We start from the raw sequence: 18290 nt of genomic DNA, 5'->3' as shown, positions 1-18290 counted from the left end.
GCTCTCTGCATTTTGTGTTCCTAAGCATCACTGAGAAGAGTCTCCTTCTTCCTTACTCCCTCCCATCAGATACTCGTACACATAGACACGATCCCCTTGGGCCTTCTTTTCTCAGAGCTGAGCACACACACAACAGCTTCTTCAGTCCCTTCTATATCCTTCAGTGCTGACCTCCAGCACCTCCTGCACACTACAGCCAGAGTCATGGAAGTTTAATCCTTATGATCAGTACCAGCTGCAGATCAGTTGTTGACTTGCAGGATCCATCCCCCCCATTCAATATGTGCATTGTTTGTTGTTGGCTGGGTGTGTTTGTGTCTCCTACTGTGTTACCACAGCAGCCAACAAGGCGCATCCAAGGAACAGGGGGGAGCTTTGCTTGCAGCAGCACCACGGGCTCTGAGGCGTTTATTTGTTCACAGGTGTTCTGTTGTGGGGATGTTCTTTATATTCTACATTGTGAATTACTCCCTTTGCTCTGAGTAGTTTCACTCATGGAATTTGTGTGGGTGGTTCAGATGTACTGCAGGTGTTCTCAAGCACACTTTTCTGTGTTACACTACTGTGCAAATCTGAGCACGAATGAAGATTTCCCCGAATCCCAGCTCGGCATTTAGGATGGAAATGGCTGAGGTGCTCACCTCAAACTGAGAAATCAGGAAGTTGACTGAGTCTGATAATGCAGACATCTGAGTTACTTTCATGTAACTTGAGAGCTCTCATTAACCTCTGTACAGCTTTCTTCCCCTCCTGCCCCTCACTCAGTTGTCTGAAGTTCACCTGAGTGCCTGCAGAGTATTGACAGTTGCCATTTATCAGAGTAAAGTCATGAGCTGGAAGTTGCAAACCTTTCTGTGTTGTAGTTATTGATCCTGTGTGTCTTTCAGTGGCCTGCTAAAGGCAGAACAAACAAGCCCTGACACTTGTTTGAGCATGTACAGTTGTACATTTTGTGCACACAAGTAGGTGTGGATGTACCTCTCACAGCCATCTGTGCTGCTGATGCTCTGCTGCTGAGATGATTTGCTGAATAAAAGCAGAAAGAATGACGTTTGCTGCAAGAAATATTTTTCTGCACAGTGCAATTGGCCAGAGCTCTTGCCTTGGCCCCGGCCAAGTTCCAGTAGGATTAACATTTCCCAGGAGCAAACCAAAGCATTGCAGAGCTGGATTATTTGTTTAAATTACTGTTAGATATCAAATTGGAGTCCCAGTGGGAATATTTAGCTGTAAGAAAGTTGGCCATAGATTTTGTTGGGACCTTTCTCTATTTATTAAAGTTGCCTTGAAAGCGATGTCCAAGAATGTTGTGTTTGGAGAGTGAAATATGAAGGAGGAAACAAAAGTACTTTCTGGTACTTTTAAAACATTTCTTTTTTCCATGTACATGTTATTACAAAAAAAAAAAGAAAAAGAAATCAGTAAAATCTAATTATGTCATATTATAAATAAGTTAATCTGAGGTCTTGTTATATCTTTTAATATTAATCTAAATTTGCAATAAATATAAATTTCTTTTTGGTTGTTTCAAGGAAATAGAACATGTATTAATTTCTTCTATGCAAGGTATATTTTCAATATGCATAATTCTCAATGTATTAAAGCAAGATGGATATCAGCATGCTGTTTGAATAATTAAAACACATTTTTCTTTTTACTTTTGACAGTTTAGTCAAAACAATTAATTAAAATGAATGTTTGTTAATAAGTAAATAAGGACTGCAAACCCAGCTATTTAATAACATAGGACTAAGCTCGGTTTAATTACCTGTCAGTTGCAATGAGCTAAGAACATAAATACAGATGGCTCCCAGCATTCCATTGATGACAATAATTTGCTTGTTGACTACACACTGAGAGACTGAGGTGAAGTACAAAAAGAGGGTTAAAAGGTAGCTTGCTGCACATCAATAAAGTTGCTGCAGGTAGAACAGACACTCCAGTGAACATCAGAGCATGGACATCAATTTCTATTATATTCCAGCAACTACAGTCAATATCTTAGTGTTTTTAAATTGAATCTATTTATTTTTAAATATTTATTTTGACATTTCTGTGAAGTCTCATAGAATAAATGCTAGAATCAAAATAGAAGTTGCTTTTTGAGAAAACTTCACTTGTCAAAGTTGTAGGACGTATTATTTAAGAAGTTAGCAGGCATCTTTAGGAGACTTACTAATGTCAATTGTAAGTTTAGTAGTTTTTATTTTTCTTTTTAGAAACACAGAGTTAATTTATTTCACTAAATCTCTGCTGTCTCTTTCAGACTGATGATACACCCATGCTCACAGTAAACTAAGACGTGGAAATACTATAGCAAACTCCAGCATTTTGAAGGGTTCAGCCCCACCTGTGTAATCTGTTCAGCCACTAGAGAAGGAGCAGCAGATCTGATACTTACACTCTGTCTTTTGTTCTTGTGCTGAAAAATATCTTGATTACCCTTTGTAAATAGAAAATGGTAACTTCTGTGTTTTGTTTTCAACAGGTTCTCATTTCAGGTTGCTGGAACAGCAGACAATTGTCTTCTCACATTATACCCATACTTGGCAATGCACAATGATAAAAAAATTATCTGGAGAAGCAGTAAGCAGTCAAAACTCTACCTATTATATTATGTCCATTAGTATTATCAGTGTTTTCAGGGTGATAACAGGAATGTGATTGTCAAGATAGCATTTTCCCTCATTTATTGCAGGGGAATACCTCAATTAAACTTTTAAAACCATTTAATAGCTTCAGATTCCTTAGTAAAAATGAGGACAAGTTATATAAATTATTGGGTCATATTTATTGAAAAATATTGAACAAACCAAAATCTTACAGAATGTTTTGTGAATGTTTTTAAATATGAATAGGGAAAACAGCCAAAAAATTAGAGAATAAGTTAATTTGAATTGTATTGATAGACAGTGATCATATGTTTTCAAGAAAGCAAAAGACAAACCACATGATGTTATTTTAAAATGCTATAATTATTTGCCTGTTGGGAATAGTTTTCAGGGCTTTTTTACTCCTGTCCTTGAAGGGAGAAGGGCACAGCTATCTTTTAAGGCCTAATGAAAACCTGTGGTCAGGGAGCAGAAATATTTTTATCTGCATTATGTCTCCCTCTGCCTGCCTCTGTGTCTAAATCTCTGCCTGTGTCCCCCCTGCTGAAACCATCTCTGCTGCCTCAGTGATCTGTGATCTCTGTGTGTGGCTGTGCTCATGGCAAGATAGGGATCATTGTATAATTCAGGTTGGAAGGAATCCCTATGGGCCATCTAGTCCTGCTTAAAGTATGTTCAGTGTGGGATAAATGATTGTTTTTTATAGCTGTATATGTGATCTGACATATTTTGATGAAATAGAGAAGTTTTTCAGGTAAGCAAGTAAGTCCTTAGATCTGAGATAGATTTAGCATCAAAGAATGAATTCTAAGACTGCGTTAACTTAAAGTAAGAGTGTCACTCAGAGTGTTTAAGAGAAAAGAGAATTGATACTTGGGAAATTGAGAAAGGGATTAGCAAGGAGACAGGTCATGTTTTGTTCTTTTCAACCCAAATTGATGAAGATAGGTACAGGTGCCACATCATTCAGGGATAATAGCACAATTAAATAAAGATAGGAAGGGGAAAAAAGTATTATTGCTTATTAATGTGTAATTTTTTGTTTATTTTCTTTATTTTTGGGACCAATATACCATTTTTGCAAGCTTGTTTTTTAAAGATGCTTTGTAAATTTCTATTGAAGATTAAGCCAAAAATGGAATGATGGTTTTATAATAAATGATCTCCCATTAGTATTGGGATATTTCTGTTCTGCATTGATTGCTTATTGCTTTGTTCACACATCAGTTTGTGTCAGTTTTGAAGTCATTACTGCTAAATTCCTTGAGTCTTTTTTATGTGATTTTGTATAGACTGTGTTGGTGTGGAATGCTGTTTAATGTGACCAAACCATATCTATACCTCACAGTATCTTTGAAAGGTATCCAGGAAGGCTTTGCCTCCCCTCTGACACTGTGCTCTTGTTTTATCTCCTAAGGATGGTAAAAAATAAGTACCAGAAATCAAAAGTTAAAAGATAATCATAGAGAGTTCTTGCTCCTCTTAGTGATGTGTTTGCTTCTCTGGAAACTACACTTGGTGCCTCTTTTGTTTTGAACTGACAACAGAGGGTCCTTTAATCCTATCTTAGGCCAACATGAGAAAGTCAGAACATCTGTTATTTCAGAACTGATGGATTGATAAAGTTTACTTCTGAGTTTTGTTTGTAAAATATGTGTTGTCAAGGCTGAAGGAGCTTGGTAAGGATGAGAGACTCATTACACAGCTGTGAACGAGAAGTCCTTAAGAGCATTTTGTTCATGACACAGAATTCTTGATCTAGCATTGTAGGGCTTTTCAGCAAGCAGGAAGATGCATCCTTTAAAATATACAGTTAATTGGGGAAAAAACCCAAAAATGCATGACATTTTTTCTGGACCCCTCTCTAATGTCCAAAGCAAGACTTTCATGAGTCAAATATGAACTGTTACTTTATTAATTGAAGCATGAATTAGAAAAATATAGAAGTAGATATTTGCAATGTGTTAGAGCACTGACAGTAAAATATGTTTTCTCAGCTGCAACTTGAATCTTTTTTTACAGACAATAAAGACTTCAGCATTGGAGAAGTTGTTCTACAGCCATGTTTTACACCATCATCACCTTCACGCAGCTATTCTGCAAGTTCTTTAGATGCAGATAGTGGCTCAACCTATGAAGATTCTCAATCAGGTATAGTACAGCACAAAAAATCAATGATATTATAAAGAATTAGCCTCTTTTCTCCACATTGTATTGTTTTTTCTTCTTAAATCCCGGTAATATTTTTTTTATTTGCAAGGGTATCAATTAATTTTATTTTTGCATCATTTAGTGAAACTTCAACAATGGTATTAAAATACACCTTCAAGGATGGAGTCACCTAAGTTAGTTCTGCTATAAGGAAAACGATTGTTTGTTTTCTTAGTTACCTTTTTGTGCATTATATTGTTGTTGATGTTAGCAACTAATAGTTTTTAAAATATATTAGTTATAAGCAGATCAGAATTTAGGAGTGAGAAAGCCTAACAGAGGGGAAAAAACTCCAAAGGCTTATAGATGTATTGGGAGTTATACCTGTACAATAACTGTTAAAGTGAACTTGCAGTGACTGACAGGAAAAGCTGGGTCTGTTGGAACTCTGTAAGACTGACCCTTTTAAGACTCTGGCTATAGTTTTGTAAGCCATACCTGAATTTATTTTTTGCTTGTTGGGTAATGCTTTTTTCTGAAAGTGAAATTAGATTTCAGTATATCATTTGTTCTATTCCTAAAATGTGTATATGTAATTTAAATTGTTTTTTTTTTCCTAAAATAAGTTGGCAGATAATAAGTTTTCCTAAAATAATCTGGCAGATTTTGTTCTTTGGAAACAATTGTTTGTTGAATATTTTTGTGCTAGACAAAAAAAATGGGGAAATAAGAAATCTTTCTGGATGTTTTATTTGGTGTGTATCTTTCAGAGAGTATTGCTGATGAAAGTGGGAGTGATGCATATGAAAGTGAAGAGAATGAAGAAACAAGTGAAGAGAGTGAAACTGACAGTGAAAGTGATGGGAAAGGAAAGAAGCATGAATTATCATTTTTTCCTGATGAAGATGAGGAGGAGTACAACTTCTTTCAAAAGACCCTAAATGCTGTGCAGAGTTGGTTCGCGCTCTTTGGCTGGTCTAAGGGGCAGAATCCCATTTCAATACCTTATTCCCTGAGACGGTAATTGATGCCTGCTTAGAGCTAACTCCTGTCTGCCTCATACCAGAATAACAGATCTACTCTGGGGATTTGGATATGATCTAAGGAATAGAAATACACTCTAATGCACAGTTTGCTATCAAAATTGTAGCTTCTATATGGTGCTTATATGAAAATGTCATCCAGGTGTTAGTTTTTGCTTTCTGGAATACAATTTCAACTATGATACTGCATATCATAATGCAGTGTGTGTTAAATATGCAGTTCAAACTGTATGTCATGTTCTTAACTGAAATTGATTCTCCTCTGAGACTGAAAACAGTTCTAGCCTCTCCCTTCTTTGTTGGCATAAGTAGGTTCTTTAACAATGTCTTTCCCCCCCCACATAATCTAAAGATCAAGTAACAAATGAGAAATAATATTTTATAATCAAGAGTCTTGCAAGCACCCTGGAAATATATCAGTTGTGGTGGCCTCACTTATTTGATTTTATCTAGCTTGGTTCTAAATAGTGAAGAAGCCACTCTGCTGGAAACAATCACATAGACATTTATAAACATGATAAAAATCCAAATTATGTTTGGTAGAAAGCTTTTATTTATGAAGGTATAAATATTTCATGCAGTTCAAAATCCTCACATTATTATGTTCTGTAAAGATGAAAAAGTGCTGTACTTTTCAACCCTCCTTGCTGTTCTTTTTATTTCATGGTTTGTTAAATTAGCCTTGTGATACATGTGATTGTAGCTCATTTTGTGCATTTAGAAGAATAATATCAAATTATATATCAATATAATATCAAAAATTTTTCTCTCCTAGTGATGTGTGTATAGTCCAGCTAACTGTTGCACAAGAAAATACTTTTAAACGAAGGGTTGACAAAGATAAGTGTTTCTATGATATGTTATTGCATCTGAATGGACAACCAATCGGCATTGCAACATGCCAGTCATTGTCCCCTGATCCAGTAGAAAAAATGTTCCAACTCCACTGGCAGCATTCTGAATTGCTTGCCTTCCTTAAGTAAGTACAAGTGTGATGAGATATCCACGTGTGCACCTTTTCTTTCCAGTTTTTAAAATTAGCCTTCTACAAGCCTAGTTCTAACTGGATGGTATACAGTGGGTTTAGGGTTTCCTTTATACTTTTTGTGAGTTAAGATGTATGTATTATAAACTTTAATTTATTTTTACCAAGGTTATCTGCAGTGTTCACTAAGCAAAGTGTCCTTTGGTAGGGTAATATCCAACACAGGAATTCCACAGGAACTCTGCTTCCTTAAATGCAAAAGGTGACTTTTAACCTTTCTTCTTAGACAGGCTCAGTGGGCAGTCAGATGAAGTTTTTCATTCATGATCTTGCCATTCCACTGATGCTCTTAGTGGAACCTGATGACTCATTTCGCTTTCACATGGAAATGGATAGTATTTGTTTTAAAGTTTTGTGTTATAACAAATCCTTCGTGGAGGAGCAATGCTCAAGAAAAAGCCAATCTGTCCAGTTGTATGTTCTTAAAATGTGTAGTTGTAGCCATAGGAATTGAACGTGAGTTTCTATCCAGAAGATCATCTAAGCAATTAATGGAGCTGGATCACTACTCCAGAGGCTATTCAGATAGAGGAGATTACACAAAGATTAAACAACTTCAAAAAATTTGATTTCTCTTAATTATATTTCCTATTAACTTTTCCTGCTTTGTGATTTCAGAAGGAAAGGAGCATATCTTCCTCATGTTATGCCAGAATTTCTGCTTGAACCAGAAGATTATGAGATATGGACTGAAGTAAATACTGGTCTGAGGGTAGGTAGGTTTGGTGTTATTTCTCCTTTTAACAAAGCCCACGTGCTTAGTTTCAGTCCTTGGAATACTAGTGCAAGTTCTTGGTGGACCATGAGTGTTCTTACTGTGCTGACTGCTTTGGATTGCATAAATCTAAGCACATGTGTGAGAGACTGGGTAGGAATTTAAGATGACTCCAACATTTTCATTGGTCTCCTTTTTTTTTTTTTTTCAATTCCTTCTGATACTATAAATATCTGATATTAATGTCCAACAGATATGTTTTAAAAGTAGAGATCTGATTATCCTACAGATTTTACCATTTTTAAGTATTTTGTGTGTTTTCCCTGTTTCCTGATTGCTGCTTTTAAGTCCTGTCAATTCTTTATTATGGTTCTTATTCCTGAGATAGCAGCAAACTGCAAATGGTTCTAGTGTTGGTCACTATTGCACTGTAGTAGATGTTATCACCTATTTATGTCATTGATTCATTATTGTCCTCTTGTTAATTTCTTATCCAAACTGATGAAATGAATATTGAAAAAAAAATCCCATCTTTTGTCTGAAGTGTTTTGTACCTGAAGTGAAGAGGGGAAGCGTGAGAAGCTCAGGCAAGTTAAGTGGCAGGCGTTTTTTTGTTCTGGAGAGCAGAACGTTTGAGACAATGAGCAAACGAGCTTGGACAGATGTGCTGCTGCAGATGTACAAGGTAAATTGCAGATGTATTTACTACCAGATTCTGAGGAACTGATGGCTAAGGGCTTTATTTGGAAAAAGATTTGTGGTATACTGGAGATTTATTTTTTTTCTAAACACATCTTTAAAACTAAATACTTGTAAGTATTTTATTTTTCTCTAACAGAGAAGGAAAAAAGAGTGTGGGAATATTTTAATTTTTTTTAAAACTTATAAGTGTGTTAATATGTTCCAACTAGGAAATGTTATAACAGTCTGCATTTTGCACAATTAAATATTATACAAATATTAGTGCAGGTAAAGAAAACTCTTTCATGCTTTTGTGTTACCTTGCTTAGACGCCCTTTTCACTGGACATAATTGCCTAGATGTGTAACTGTAGCATTCATTACCTTACATTCAAATGGAATTTTTCAACAGCTAAGCATTTTTTAATAATAACTATTCCTTTTAAATATGATCATCTTGGTTAGTATAGACTTCTTAAATTTTGTTCAATTTTATTTTTACTGATGGTAAAGAAAAATCTTGGGTGTCATGTTTTCCAAAGTAAAGCTTATGTGCTGATCAATGATCAGTGCATTTATGTGCCTAAGAGAAAAAATTATTTATTTCTGTTCCAAGGGATGGAGAAGAGTTTAAAAATATAGTTAATATTTGGGCTTCCCAGTACAAGTTAGACATGGATGTACTGGGGTGTGACTTCAGTGAAGGATCCCACAGATGATTTAAGAGACTGGAGCATCTGTCATTTAGGGAGAGACTGAAAGAGCTGAGACTCTTCAGCCAGAAGAGAAGGCTCGGGTGGAGGGGTGTGTCTAAGAAATGTGTTTCAGTACCTGAGGGGAGGTTGGTTGTGAAAAGGACAGTGCCAGACTCCTCAGTCGTGCCTCATGACATGGTAAGAGGCACCAGGCACAAACTGAGGTGCAGGAAATACCTTTGAAGTTAAGAAACCTTTTTTCCTGTCAGAGTGGTCACACATTAGAATGGATACCTTGAGGGAGTTGTGGAGTTACTGTCCTTTGAAATATCCAAAGCCCAGTGGAATGCAATTCTGAAAAAGCACTCTGATTGTCGTTGGAGCAGGAAGTTTGGACCACGCAATCTCCAGAGCTGCCTTCCAACCACAACTATTCTCTGACTATGTGATTATTGATTGGGAAAGCACAATAAAAAATAGAGATGAAACAGTATGTGTACATTGGCTGAGACAGATGACTTAAGGACACTTGGGAACATGGGTGTGGGAAAATGCAATCATAGTTCCCAGAAAGCAAGTCATTTTGCTGTTCTTTCAATTTGCTGCAGTATTCATAGGTACGTGATGGACTATCACAGAGCAAAACCCCACCAAAATTAATAGTATCCATGTTGTTTTGTTGTTTGGGTTTTGATTTTTTTTTCCTGATGAGGTGAAATCCTAAAAAATAGGTAGCTTGAAATGCCTTGATTCAATCAGGTTTTATATCAGTCAGGTTGAGGAAACATCCAGTATCAATCCAGGATAGGGGATGAAAAGTTTATAAGCAGCTCTGCTGAGAAGGACTTGGAGGTGTTGGTGGATGAGAGACTACATGAGCCACCCATGTGCACTTGCAGCCCAGGAAACCAATTCTTCCCTGAATTTTATTTTAGGCCTTTAATGTGAATCTTTTCAGGAGAAACAATCAGTGTAATTTGGACCTAAATAAGCAACTGGGTCGTGAAAGATACAATTTGAATGTTTCTATAGATTGTGCTGGACATCAGTGTAAGTAGTTCAGCAATTAGAGCTTTGGGTCTAATATGCACAGTAATTCTTGGAACACAGATGACCTAATGATTTCACAGGATTCATCAAAACTTGGAGAAAAGTTGAAAACAAAAAATATTTAGAGTCAGAGAATATCTCAAATTGGAAGGGACCCATAAGGAACATTGAGTCCAACTCCAAGCTCCTCACAGGACAACCTAAGCTAAACCATATGACTAAGAGCATTCTCCAGATGCTCCCTGGTCTCTGACTGAGTTGGTGCCATGACCACTTCCCTGGTCCAGTGACCAATGAGTGCAGAACCTTTTCCTAAGATCTAAACATGCCCTGTTGCAGCGTCATTCCATTTCCTTGTGTTCATAGTGCTGATTATCAGAGAGAGAAGACAGGCACCTTCCTCTCCTCTGGCCTCCTTGAGGAATTTGTAGAGTGTGGTGAGGTCACTCTTCAACCTTCTCCAAGCTGAACAAGCCAAGTGATCTCAGCAGCTTCTTGTTTGTCTTGCCCTTGACACCTTCCACCATCCTGTGTAGTGGTTATGTGGGTGCTAATGTGCAATCTTCTAAACCTTTCCTAAATTAGAAAACCTTTTGAGTTTGAAGTGTTTGGGTTTTTTTTCTTTATCTGTCAGCTTGAAATTCTTTTTTACAGTTCATGATTTAAAACATTTCTTATAATTTCAGGTGTTTGTTCTTCCACGTGTTTCTTTCCGTATGATTCCTGACCCAGCGAGCTTGGAGAGCTTGCAGAACATGCCAGGAATAAAATCAGAACCTTTATGCAGTAATATATATTCTCGATATGAACGAAGCATACTCATCTGGTTGAATAAAAATTATGAAAAAAATCGAAAAATTGTGTGGAAAGATAGTCAAAGAGGTGAGATAATTCTTTCACTTTGTTCTTTTTTCTAACATTCCTTTTGTACACTTTTGCAATTGTTACTCGTAGATATATTGTGACATCTTGCCACTGAAAGTATTTTTTGGTATAAGTTACTGCCTACCCATATGTATTTCCTTTCCTTGTTTTCTGTGTTCCAAGATCAGCATCTTTTGATTAGCACTGTTGATGATGTTCCGTGTTTCTTACAGTTTTTAACCTAGGCATAAAGGGTGATGTGAATCTTCTCACTTTCTTCTTTCTATTAATATTGTCAGGAAGTGCTAACAGTAATTACTTTGTCTTAATAATCGTGTTTTCAGTGAGATACAGTTGTTACTATGTGTGCTTATAGTGACATGTTTGAGAGCTAGCTTTTCAGAGTTTTTAGAATATTTTTTGTACATCCTTTATTCAGGGATATTTGGGAAGGCAGTAGAGACCAAGGTTCCAGATTACAAATCCTGTCCTGCTTGCGAGAGCAGGTTGACTCTCATGGTTGCTTGACTAAGGCTAGATAAAATTAACCTTTCCATTTAAGACTGATCTAGGCAGTTCTGGTATTAAAATCTGATAAACTGTTCGACCACTAGTAATTATTATTTCTATTTTTTTTCATTATTTTTTCCTTTTGCTTTTTGACCCTAAGTTAATTTCCTTTTTCAGCAGTAATTTTGGGTGTGTAGTGAACACCAAGAAAGGCCAGTCTGATCATAAGCAGGGATGACCTCCAGAATGGCTTACAAAGCCACATATGGAAAAAAATTTTCTGGTGTAATTTTTTGCCTCAAGTGATTTCTAACCTCTCTCAATTATGGATAATCTATTTGATGTCATCTTCCATCAGTCTCATTTGGGCAGAATCTCTATTTTGCATATGCTTTGATGATCCCTTTCCTTTTCTCATTTTACTGTGTAGAAGAAATTGTCATGGCTATTCTCAAATATGTTGAGTACTTCTGCTGGTAAGATTGAAGTGTTAGTCCGTACCTCCTGCATCCAACAGAAACCAGCTCTTTTTGCATAGTCTGGGCCTGGTCTTATGACTGACTCAGGGAGCTCCCTAGCTAAATAACATGCCCTGGGTGTATTTGCAATATATTGCTTTTTATTATCTGTGCCTGCTTTAGTGGAGCTTTCTTACAGCTGCCAGCACTGCTCTGCTGGGCTTTTCTGAGCCCCTGTGCGTAGATGACAGCTTGCAGAGAGAATGGCTCTGTCTGGTCGGGGTTGTGGCTCACTGTAAATGTTGCATGGATAAATTCCTCATCCCCAAATGTTCTCTGGATTGAAGGCTCCAGTAATATCTGGGTGTTGAGGTGTGGCTGGCCTTGTTCTGATCTGTGAGAGCTCAGTGGGGAGAATCTGAGTGCCAAAATATGTCTTATTTAACATTAAACTTTTAATTGAGTTATAGTCTCTGTGGAGTGAATCTGAATCCTAAAGTGCAAATCTAGTGGATATTACTAGACAAAAAAGCTGCAGCTGTCCAAGTGGGATATGTACGAATATTTTTTTTCCTAAGAGTAGGTAATAAATTATGATATAAAAATGAGGGACCTGTTCTTAATAAGTCATCATATAGCTATCAGCAATTGTAAAATAAGGGGTTTTTTTACAATTATTTAGTTCTAAAGGCTCCCCAAAGTTGGCACCCAAGAAGAACAATTTAATTACAATATTGGTGTTCTCAGAAAATAATAATAACTTCTGCTAAATCATGCTGTCAGTACAGATAACTCACTAGGTTGATATATTAATTAGTCCAAATCTGACTGTAGCTTTGACTCTGGGTCACAGGTAAAGATGAGTTCTGTGGTTACTGCCAGGGGACATTCATCTGCATTACAATTCCCACCTATAATTTCACTTAATCACACTTTTCTGCTTTCAGAGAGATGCAAGATTGGAATGAAAAGGCAGAATTTATACATACTTCCTACATATGAGAAGTGACAGATACTGCCTTGCGATATCAACTTCTTTGTAGGTTTTTTTGTTCATGAGTTCTGTATTCTCTTTTCAGTAGAGCACACAAAAATAACTTGATGTATGCACATAAACATGCCCTTTTCTTTTTTTTCTGTTTCCATTTCTCTCCCCAAACTACATCAATGAGCATTGGGAAAGATCTAATAATCCAAAATAAAGAGAGAAAATACTGAAAAATTGTGAAATTCATAGTCTTACTCTTATGCTTCTGCATCATGAAAGCGTTTAGTTGTGCAATCTTACAGCGTTTTGTTTCAGAGATGACCTGCCTCAACATCTGTTTGAGTTCTCTGTTTAACCTTCACTTTCCTCTAGCCTGTTTTGCTTTTGCTGCCTCAGAATTAATTGGTTTCTGCTACTGTTCTGTTCTTTCTGCCACATGAGGCAAAGAATCTGAAGGCAAAGAACACAGAAAAGACTTGAGGGACTCAATGCCTTCTCTTTTACCTTGGTCTCTGCTGTTTAAAATTAAGTACTAAGCAATCCCAGGCCCTTGAGATGAATGAGAAGGTCTAGAACAAGGAAGATTTAACCTTGGTGGAGGAGGATCAGACTGGGGAACCCCTGGACAAACACAAGCCCAGGGGACCCAATGGGGTTCACCAAGTGCTAATTGGCCAATGTCATTACAAGGTCACATTCAACAGCCTTGGAAAGGTCAGGACAATCTGAGGGGGAAAAGTTTGGAAGAGATATTATTCCCATCTGGAAAGAGAATTCAGGAAGCTTCAAAACCAGTCATCCTCACCTTGTCTCTTGGGATGCTGATGGAATAAATAATCTTTCCAAATATTAGCAAGCATACAGAGTATAGGAACATTTTTGTGAGTAATTTCCAAAGGGAAAATCATGCTGGATCAACCTGATTGCCTTCCATGATTACATGACCAGCTCAATAGACAGAGGAGAGCATGGGTGTTGTTCATCTCAGCTTGGGCAAGGCTTTCAGCAGCCTCCTGTAACATCCTCAAATTCAAACTGGTGAAGTATAGGCCAGTTAAGAGCCCAGTGAGGTGGACTGAAATTTGGCTTAACTGCCAGGCTCAAAGGGTTGTGGTCAGTGGCACAAAGTCTGGCTGGAGTCTGGTGACCACTAATGTCCCCAGGGATCATTAGTCTGAACTTGTTTCTTAAGATTGTGCACTGGAGAAGAGCTTACATACCTTGGCAGATTTAATAATCTGATATACTTTTGGTCCTTTAAATTTTATGATGTTAAGATTAATCTTTAAATTTATACTCAGATATTTTGACATTTTAATTTATGTTAGCTTTAAATGAAGCGTTTAAGCAGCCTTTTCCAGAGGAAATTAAGTGTCATAAGGAAAAATGTCAGAGTATATTAAGTGTTCCTGCATCTCAGCTGAAAGTCTCAAATATCCTCAGTTTTGAATTTTGGTTGTTATTATTTGCTAATTTTAAAAGAAGTATTAGTTGGTTGTTGTGGTTTTTATTTTTTTTTTTTATTTTTTTTTTCCAATTCCAGCTACAGTGCAGATCAGAGAGCAATTACCACTTTTTGCTTAACATTTATGTTCCTAAATATTACCATCCAAACACTCTTTGAATACTTAGCCTTACTAACATTTATGTTCCTAAATATTACCATCCAAACACTCTTCTTTGAATACTTAGCCTTAGAAAAATGTATTGACCTGCTGTTTTCAGCTCAAAACAGTCTGTTGGGTGATCAATTTCCACAAAATAAATGAAGATCTGTCTGGGCCACATTTCTCAGTCTTTCCTTTGATACCTAAGGTCCTTAAAGTGAAATGTGACAGTGAGAAAAGCCTAAGCTACTGCAGTGCAGAGAGGTTTCAAATATTCATCTTTATTACACTCTTCTGAAGTTGGAGATAACTATGCCATTCATCAGAACTCTCCTCTTGCAAGAATTAAGGTCTTAATAGCTTAGAGAGAACATTAGTGAGGAGATTAGTGTCTCCACATCTTCTCTCCTTACTGCTACTGAAAAATAAATGTTTTAAAACATCTTGGCATGTGTTTTGGAAGGGCAGGCTTTGTACTGTGTCTTACTGACCACAAACTGGAAAGCAAGGTCGAAACTTGAGTCCAAATGCCATAAAACTGTGAAATGCAGCTATGCCTGTTATGCTGAGACTAAAATTATGCATGAAATATAAAGTTCAGTACCCACTTAAGGCATTATATGAACAATAATAGTGATAACAGAGGAATAATTAATTCCATTAATTATTTGAGCATAATAAATTTTCAGTTTACCTTCTAGTGTTCCTTATCTTCATGTTTCTTTTCAACAATTCTCTCTTTAAGACTAACTGCTAATAACATGAAAAGTAACAGTCAGGAAAAACCCTTGAAGAGTTGCCAGAGTATTGGGATGTTGTAATTCAAATCCTGTAGTCCCTAAATGGTAGAAAATCTTGCAGATTGGTGAATTGAATTGTCTCCCGAGAAGCTGTATGTCTCTTCCTTGTTAATTATGACTCTTACCAAGGTAAAAAAGATAAATTATGTTTTTGGAAATAGAGAATTCTCTTCAGTGTGTTCCAGGGAGATTTTGAAAAAAAATAGAAAATTCTATATTTAATATAAAATTGTTAGAGAAGATGACAACCAGTAAATATCAGCAATACCTGAAGGGTCAATCAATGTCTGAGATTCAAGAGCTGTCCCCAGGGCAGATACATCTTAACTTAACTGGGAAAATCTGCTTAAGAGGAAAGAGAAATTCTAATCTATTGCCAACATAGGTGTGTCTGGCAATCTTAGGCACGGGTGGCATCTTGCAAGATTCTTACTTCCAGTTAGGAAAGTTTTGGGGTTTATGCATTCTATTCACCTCACTGTTAGTGAGCTTGGGGGTTTTGTGGTTTTAATTTTTCTATTTTCTAATTTTGATATCAATTTAGTATGACATCTGAGTTAAAATGTTATGGGAAGAGATAATTTAGTGTGTGATGACAGACTTTCAAAAATTGTATGAGAGTTAAGTAGAATTCTTGTTTTAAAACTGATTTTGTAGAACTTTTATTTAAGGTTTTTTCTGACATCATAGGAATTCATTAGTATATTTTTTTCTTTCCTAAGTTTTCATGAATTTTTCTTTGTCCTCTGTCCCCTCTCCTTTTTTTCCCCCAGTCTTAGGAAGGATATTTAGGGAGTCCATTAATTTTTGCTTCTCAGTTTAATAGTTCTCAGAGAAAACTGAGAAACTAGAGTTAAAGAATATTTCCACCCTTTGCAGAGTAGAAGGGAAGAATCTTGTTTAATTTCATGTAATTTTTTTTTCATTTAGAATCACTGCAAAACAGTATTTTCCAAAATAATGACTTTTACTTTTTACAGTTAATAAAAGGCTGAATTTAGGAAGAAGAAAAGACTATCTAATGAACTGCTATCATGATTATAAAAATTCTGACTTGAAACAAAAGGAAAAAGAGAACATTATTCTTGAGTGATAAATCCTGGAAAATATTTCCTGAAATATAAATTGCAACGTTTCAAACTATTTTTCTGTGCTATATTTCTTGACCTGCACAGCAGAACGTAATAATGAAACATAAGATGTAAATATGGAGTCCAATAAATAGGTTTTTCAGTCCTGCTTGCCTTTCTTTGTTGATTTGAACACTCCATGTTTGTTTCCTATACCTGAAAAACCCACAAGGTCATATCAGAATTTTATCTAACAAAAAAAGGAAAAATAACTATTTTCTGAGTTTAAAGCCCACATACCATTGAGAAGTAAGCAGAACTTCATGTTTCATTTAACTTTTTAGATTTTTGTGTAGTATAAAAATTGTTTTGTACTATTTATACTATCTGGCATTATGCAGCTTCAGGTAAATAAAAATGTGAGGAAGGGTAATCCTTGGAATTGTACATTAAAAACATTCAGAGGGTTCATATTTCAAAACCTACCAAAAAGATCTTAAAAAGAGAAAGTAAAGCCTGAACTCTTAGACATGTATGCTTATATGAAAAAATGCATATATGTATAAAAATATATGCTGGTCCTCAAAACCATAATTTTCTAAAGAAATAATCAAACAAATGCTTAGAAAGAAATTTCACTTACTTGCAGTACACTGTGAGGTGTCTAAACAGCAATTCTGCTTTTAACCAAACAAGGAACTTGGCAGTGTTGTATGGTGTTGTATGTTAATTGGAATAAATAAGCATTCTGGTTTTTTGTGTAATTAATGCCACTTCTGCAATGCATGGGAAATATATATATTGAGTGTGGTATAGCTGAGAATTTAGTAATACAACATCAGATTTTTTGTTGAGGAGAAAACATATTTCAGCCTTTGAAGTTTGGGAAAGATTCTGTTAATTTATTTTAAGTATCAAACAATAAATTTCATTGAGTGCAGTATTTAACTTTTGTTTTACTAAATAACGAAACACAGGTATTATAGTAATCATTGTGAAGCCAGCCTAAAAGCCAGAAAAGCTGTAAAGAGCTGCTGTGATTTGTAGCATTTTAAATCTAAATGCTCTCCAAGTGAAATGCCATGGTGTGAGGTCCCACTCTTAAGGTGAAAGGAGCACCCAAGATTCATAAAAACTCATGATTGAAAGGAATGACAAAAGTCAGGGGCTGCAAACCTCACAAAGTTTTGGTAGTAAATCACACACTTGCCATGGAAGTTGATATGTTAGTCCCAGACCTACTTTGTAAGGATGTGACAGTGGGTTTTGGATAAAGAAGTAAGATGAAAAGAAAAGGAGAAAAAAATAAGTGAAGGAGGGAAAGCAAGAGGTCACCAGCCCTGGTTCCAGCACTGGTCCAGCTGTTGGGATGTTCAGGGTCCTGTGGGGCCAAATGGGCTTGGTGGGACTTCCTCACCCTGGTGGGGGAAGTTTTATGTTGAAGGCCAAAGAAATGGAGACTGATATAAAGTAATGCTGCTCTTTTGTGATACATAAAATCCTCAGAAATTTGTCAATTGAAGATATTGTTTAGGATAAGAATCAGTGGAAATAAAACTGCATAGAGAGTGAAAGACTATAGGAAATTTTTTTTTAGGAGCAGAAAGATGAATGTGCATGCCTCAGGGCAAAGTGTTCTGCAACAGATGGAAATAAATGAGACATATCCCCAGCATCTCTGTTTTTCTGTTATTGCCCTATGTGGTGCTTCTTGAACTTTTCTGCTTAGAACTATAAATTGACAGTGGTATTAAGTGGATCTGTCAGTGATATTTCAAGCATTCTTAGATGAATAATTATCAGTTTTGATGAGCAAGAGTTGTATCCTGCATTCTGCCTGAAGTATGAACAGTAATTTTTCTTTCATCTCTAATAAAATTAGACTTGTTTGCCATGTTAAGATAAATGCAGCTACACATACTATATGTTCTGAAGGCAGATAAGTTATCAATCTCTTAATCATTAGTTTTAAGTAATAAATAATAGCCTTTTCAAAAGTTAT

The 18290-nt window shown here is 36.1% G+C and overlaps 1 protein-coding gene across 1 annotated transcript in view; it reads left to right on the top strand.

Annotated features, from left to right (window-relative positions):
- CFAP47 (cilia and flagella associated protein 47) overlaps positions 1–18290 on the top strand; it is a 258908-nt gene that overhangs the window by 51263 nt on the left and 189355 nt on the right. The window contains exons 27-33 of the mRNA XM_041399915.1: positions 2489–2586; positions 4635–4763; positions 5534–5783; positions 6582–6785; positions 7470–7563; positions 8111–8251; positions 10678–10873. Coding sequence (XP_041255849.1) covers positions 2489–2586; positions 4635–4763; positions 5534–5783; positions 6582–6785; positions 7470–7563; positions 8111–8251; positions 10678–10873 — 1112 coding nt within the window. The remainder of the gene's footprint in view (positions 1–2488; positions 2587–4634; positions 4764–5533; positions 5784–6581; positions 6786–7469; positions 7564–8110; positions 8252–10677; positions 10874–18290) is intronic.

The sequence above is a fragment of the Onychostruthus taczanowskii genome, unplaced genomic scaffold (assembly GCF_017590055.1).
Source record: "Onychostruthus taczanowskii isolate IOZ18803 unplaced genomic scaffold, ASM1759005v1 scaffold17, whole genome shotgun sequence".
NCBI classification, from domain to species: domain Eukaryota; kingdom Metazoa; phylum Chordata; class Aves; order Passeriformes; family Passeridae; genus Onychostruthus; species Onychostruthus taczanowskii.
The sequence above is the reverse complement of the archived record's forward strand: the minus strand, read 5'-3'. Positions and strand labels throughout refer to the sequence as shown.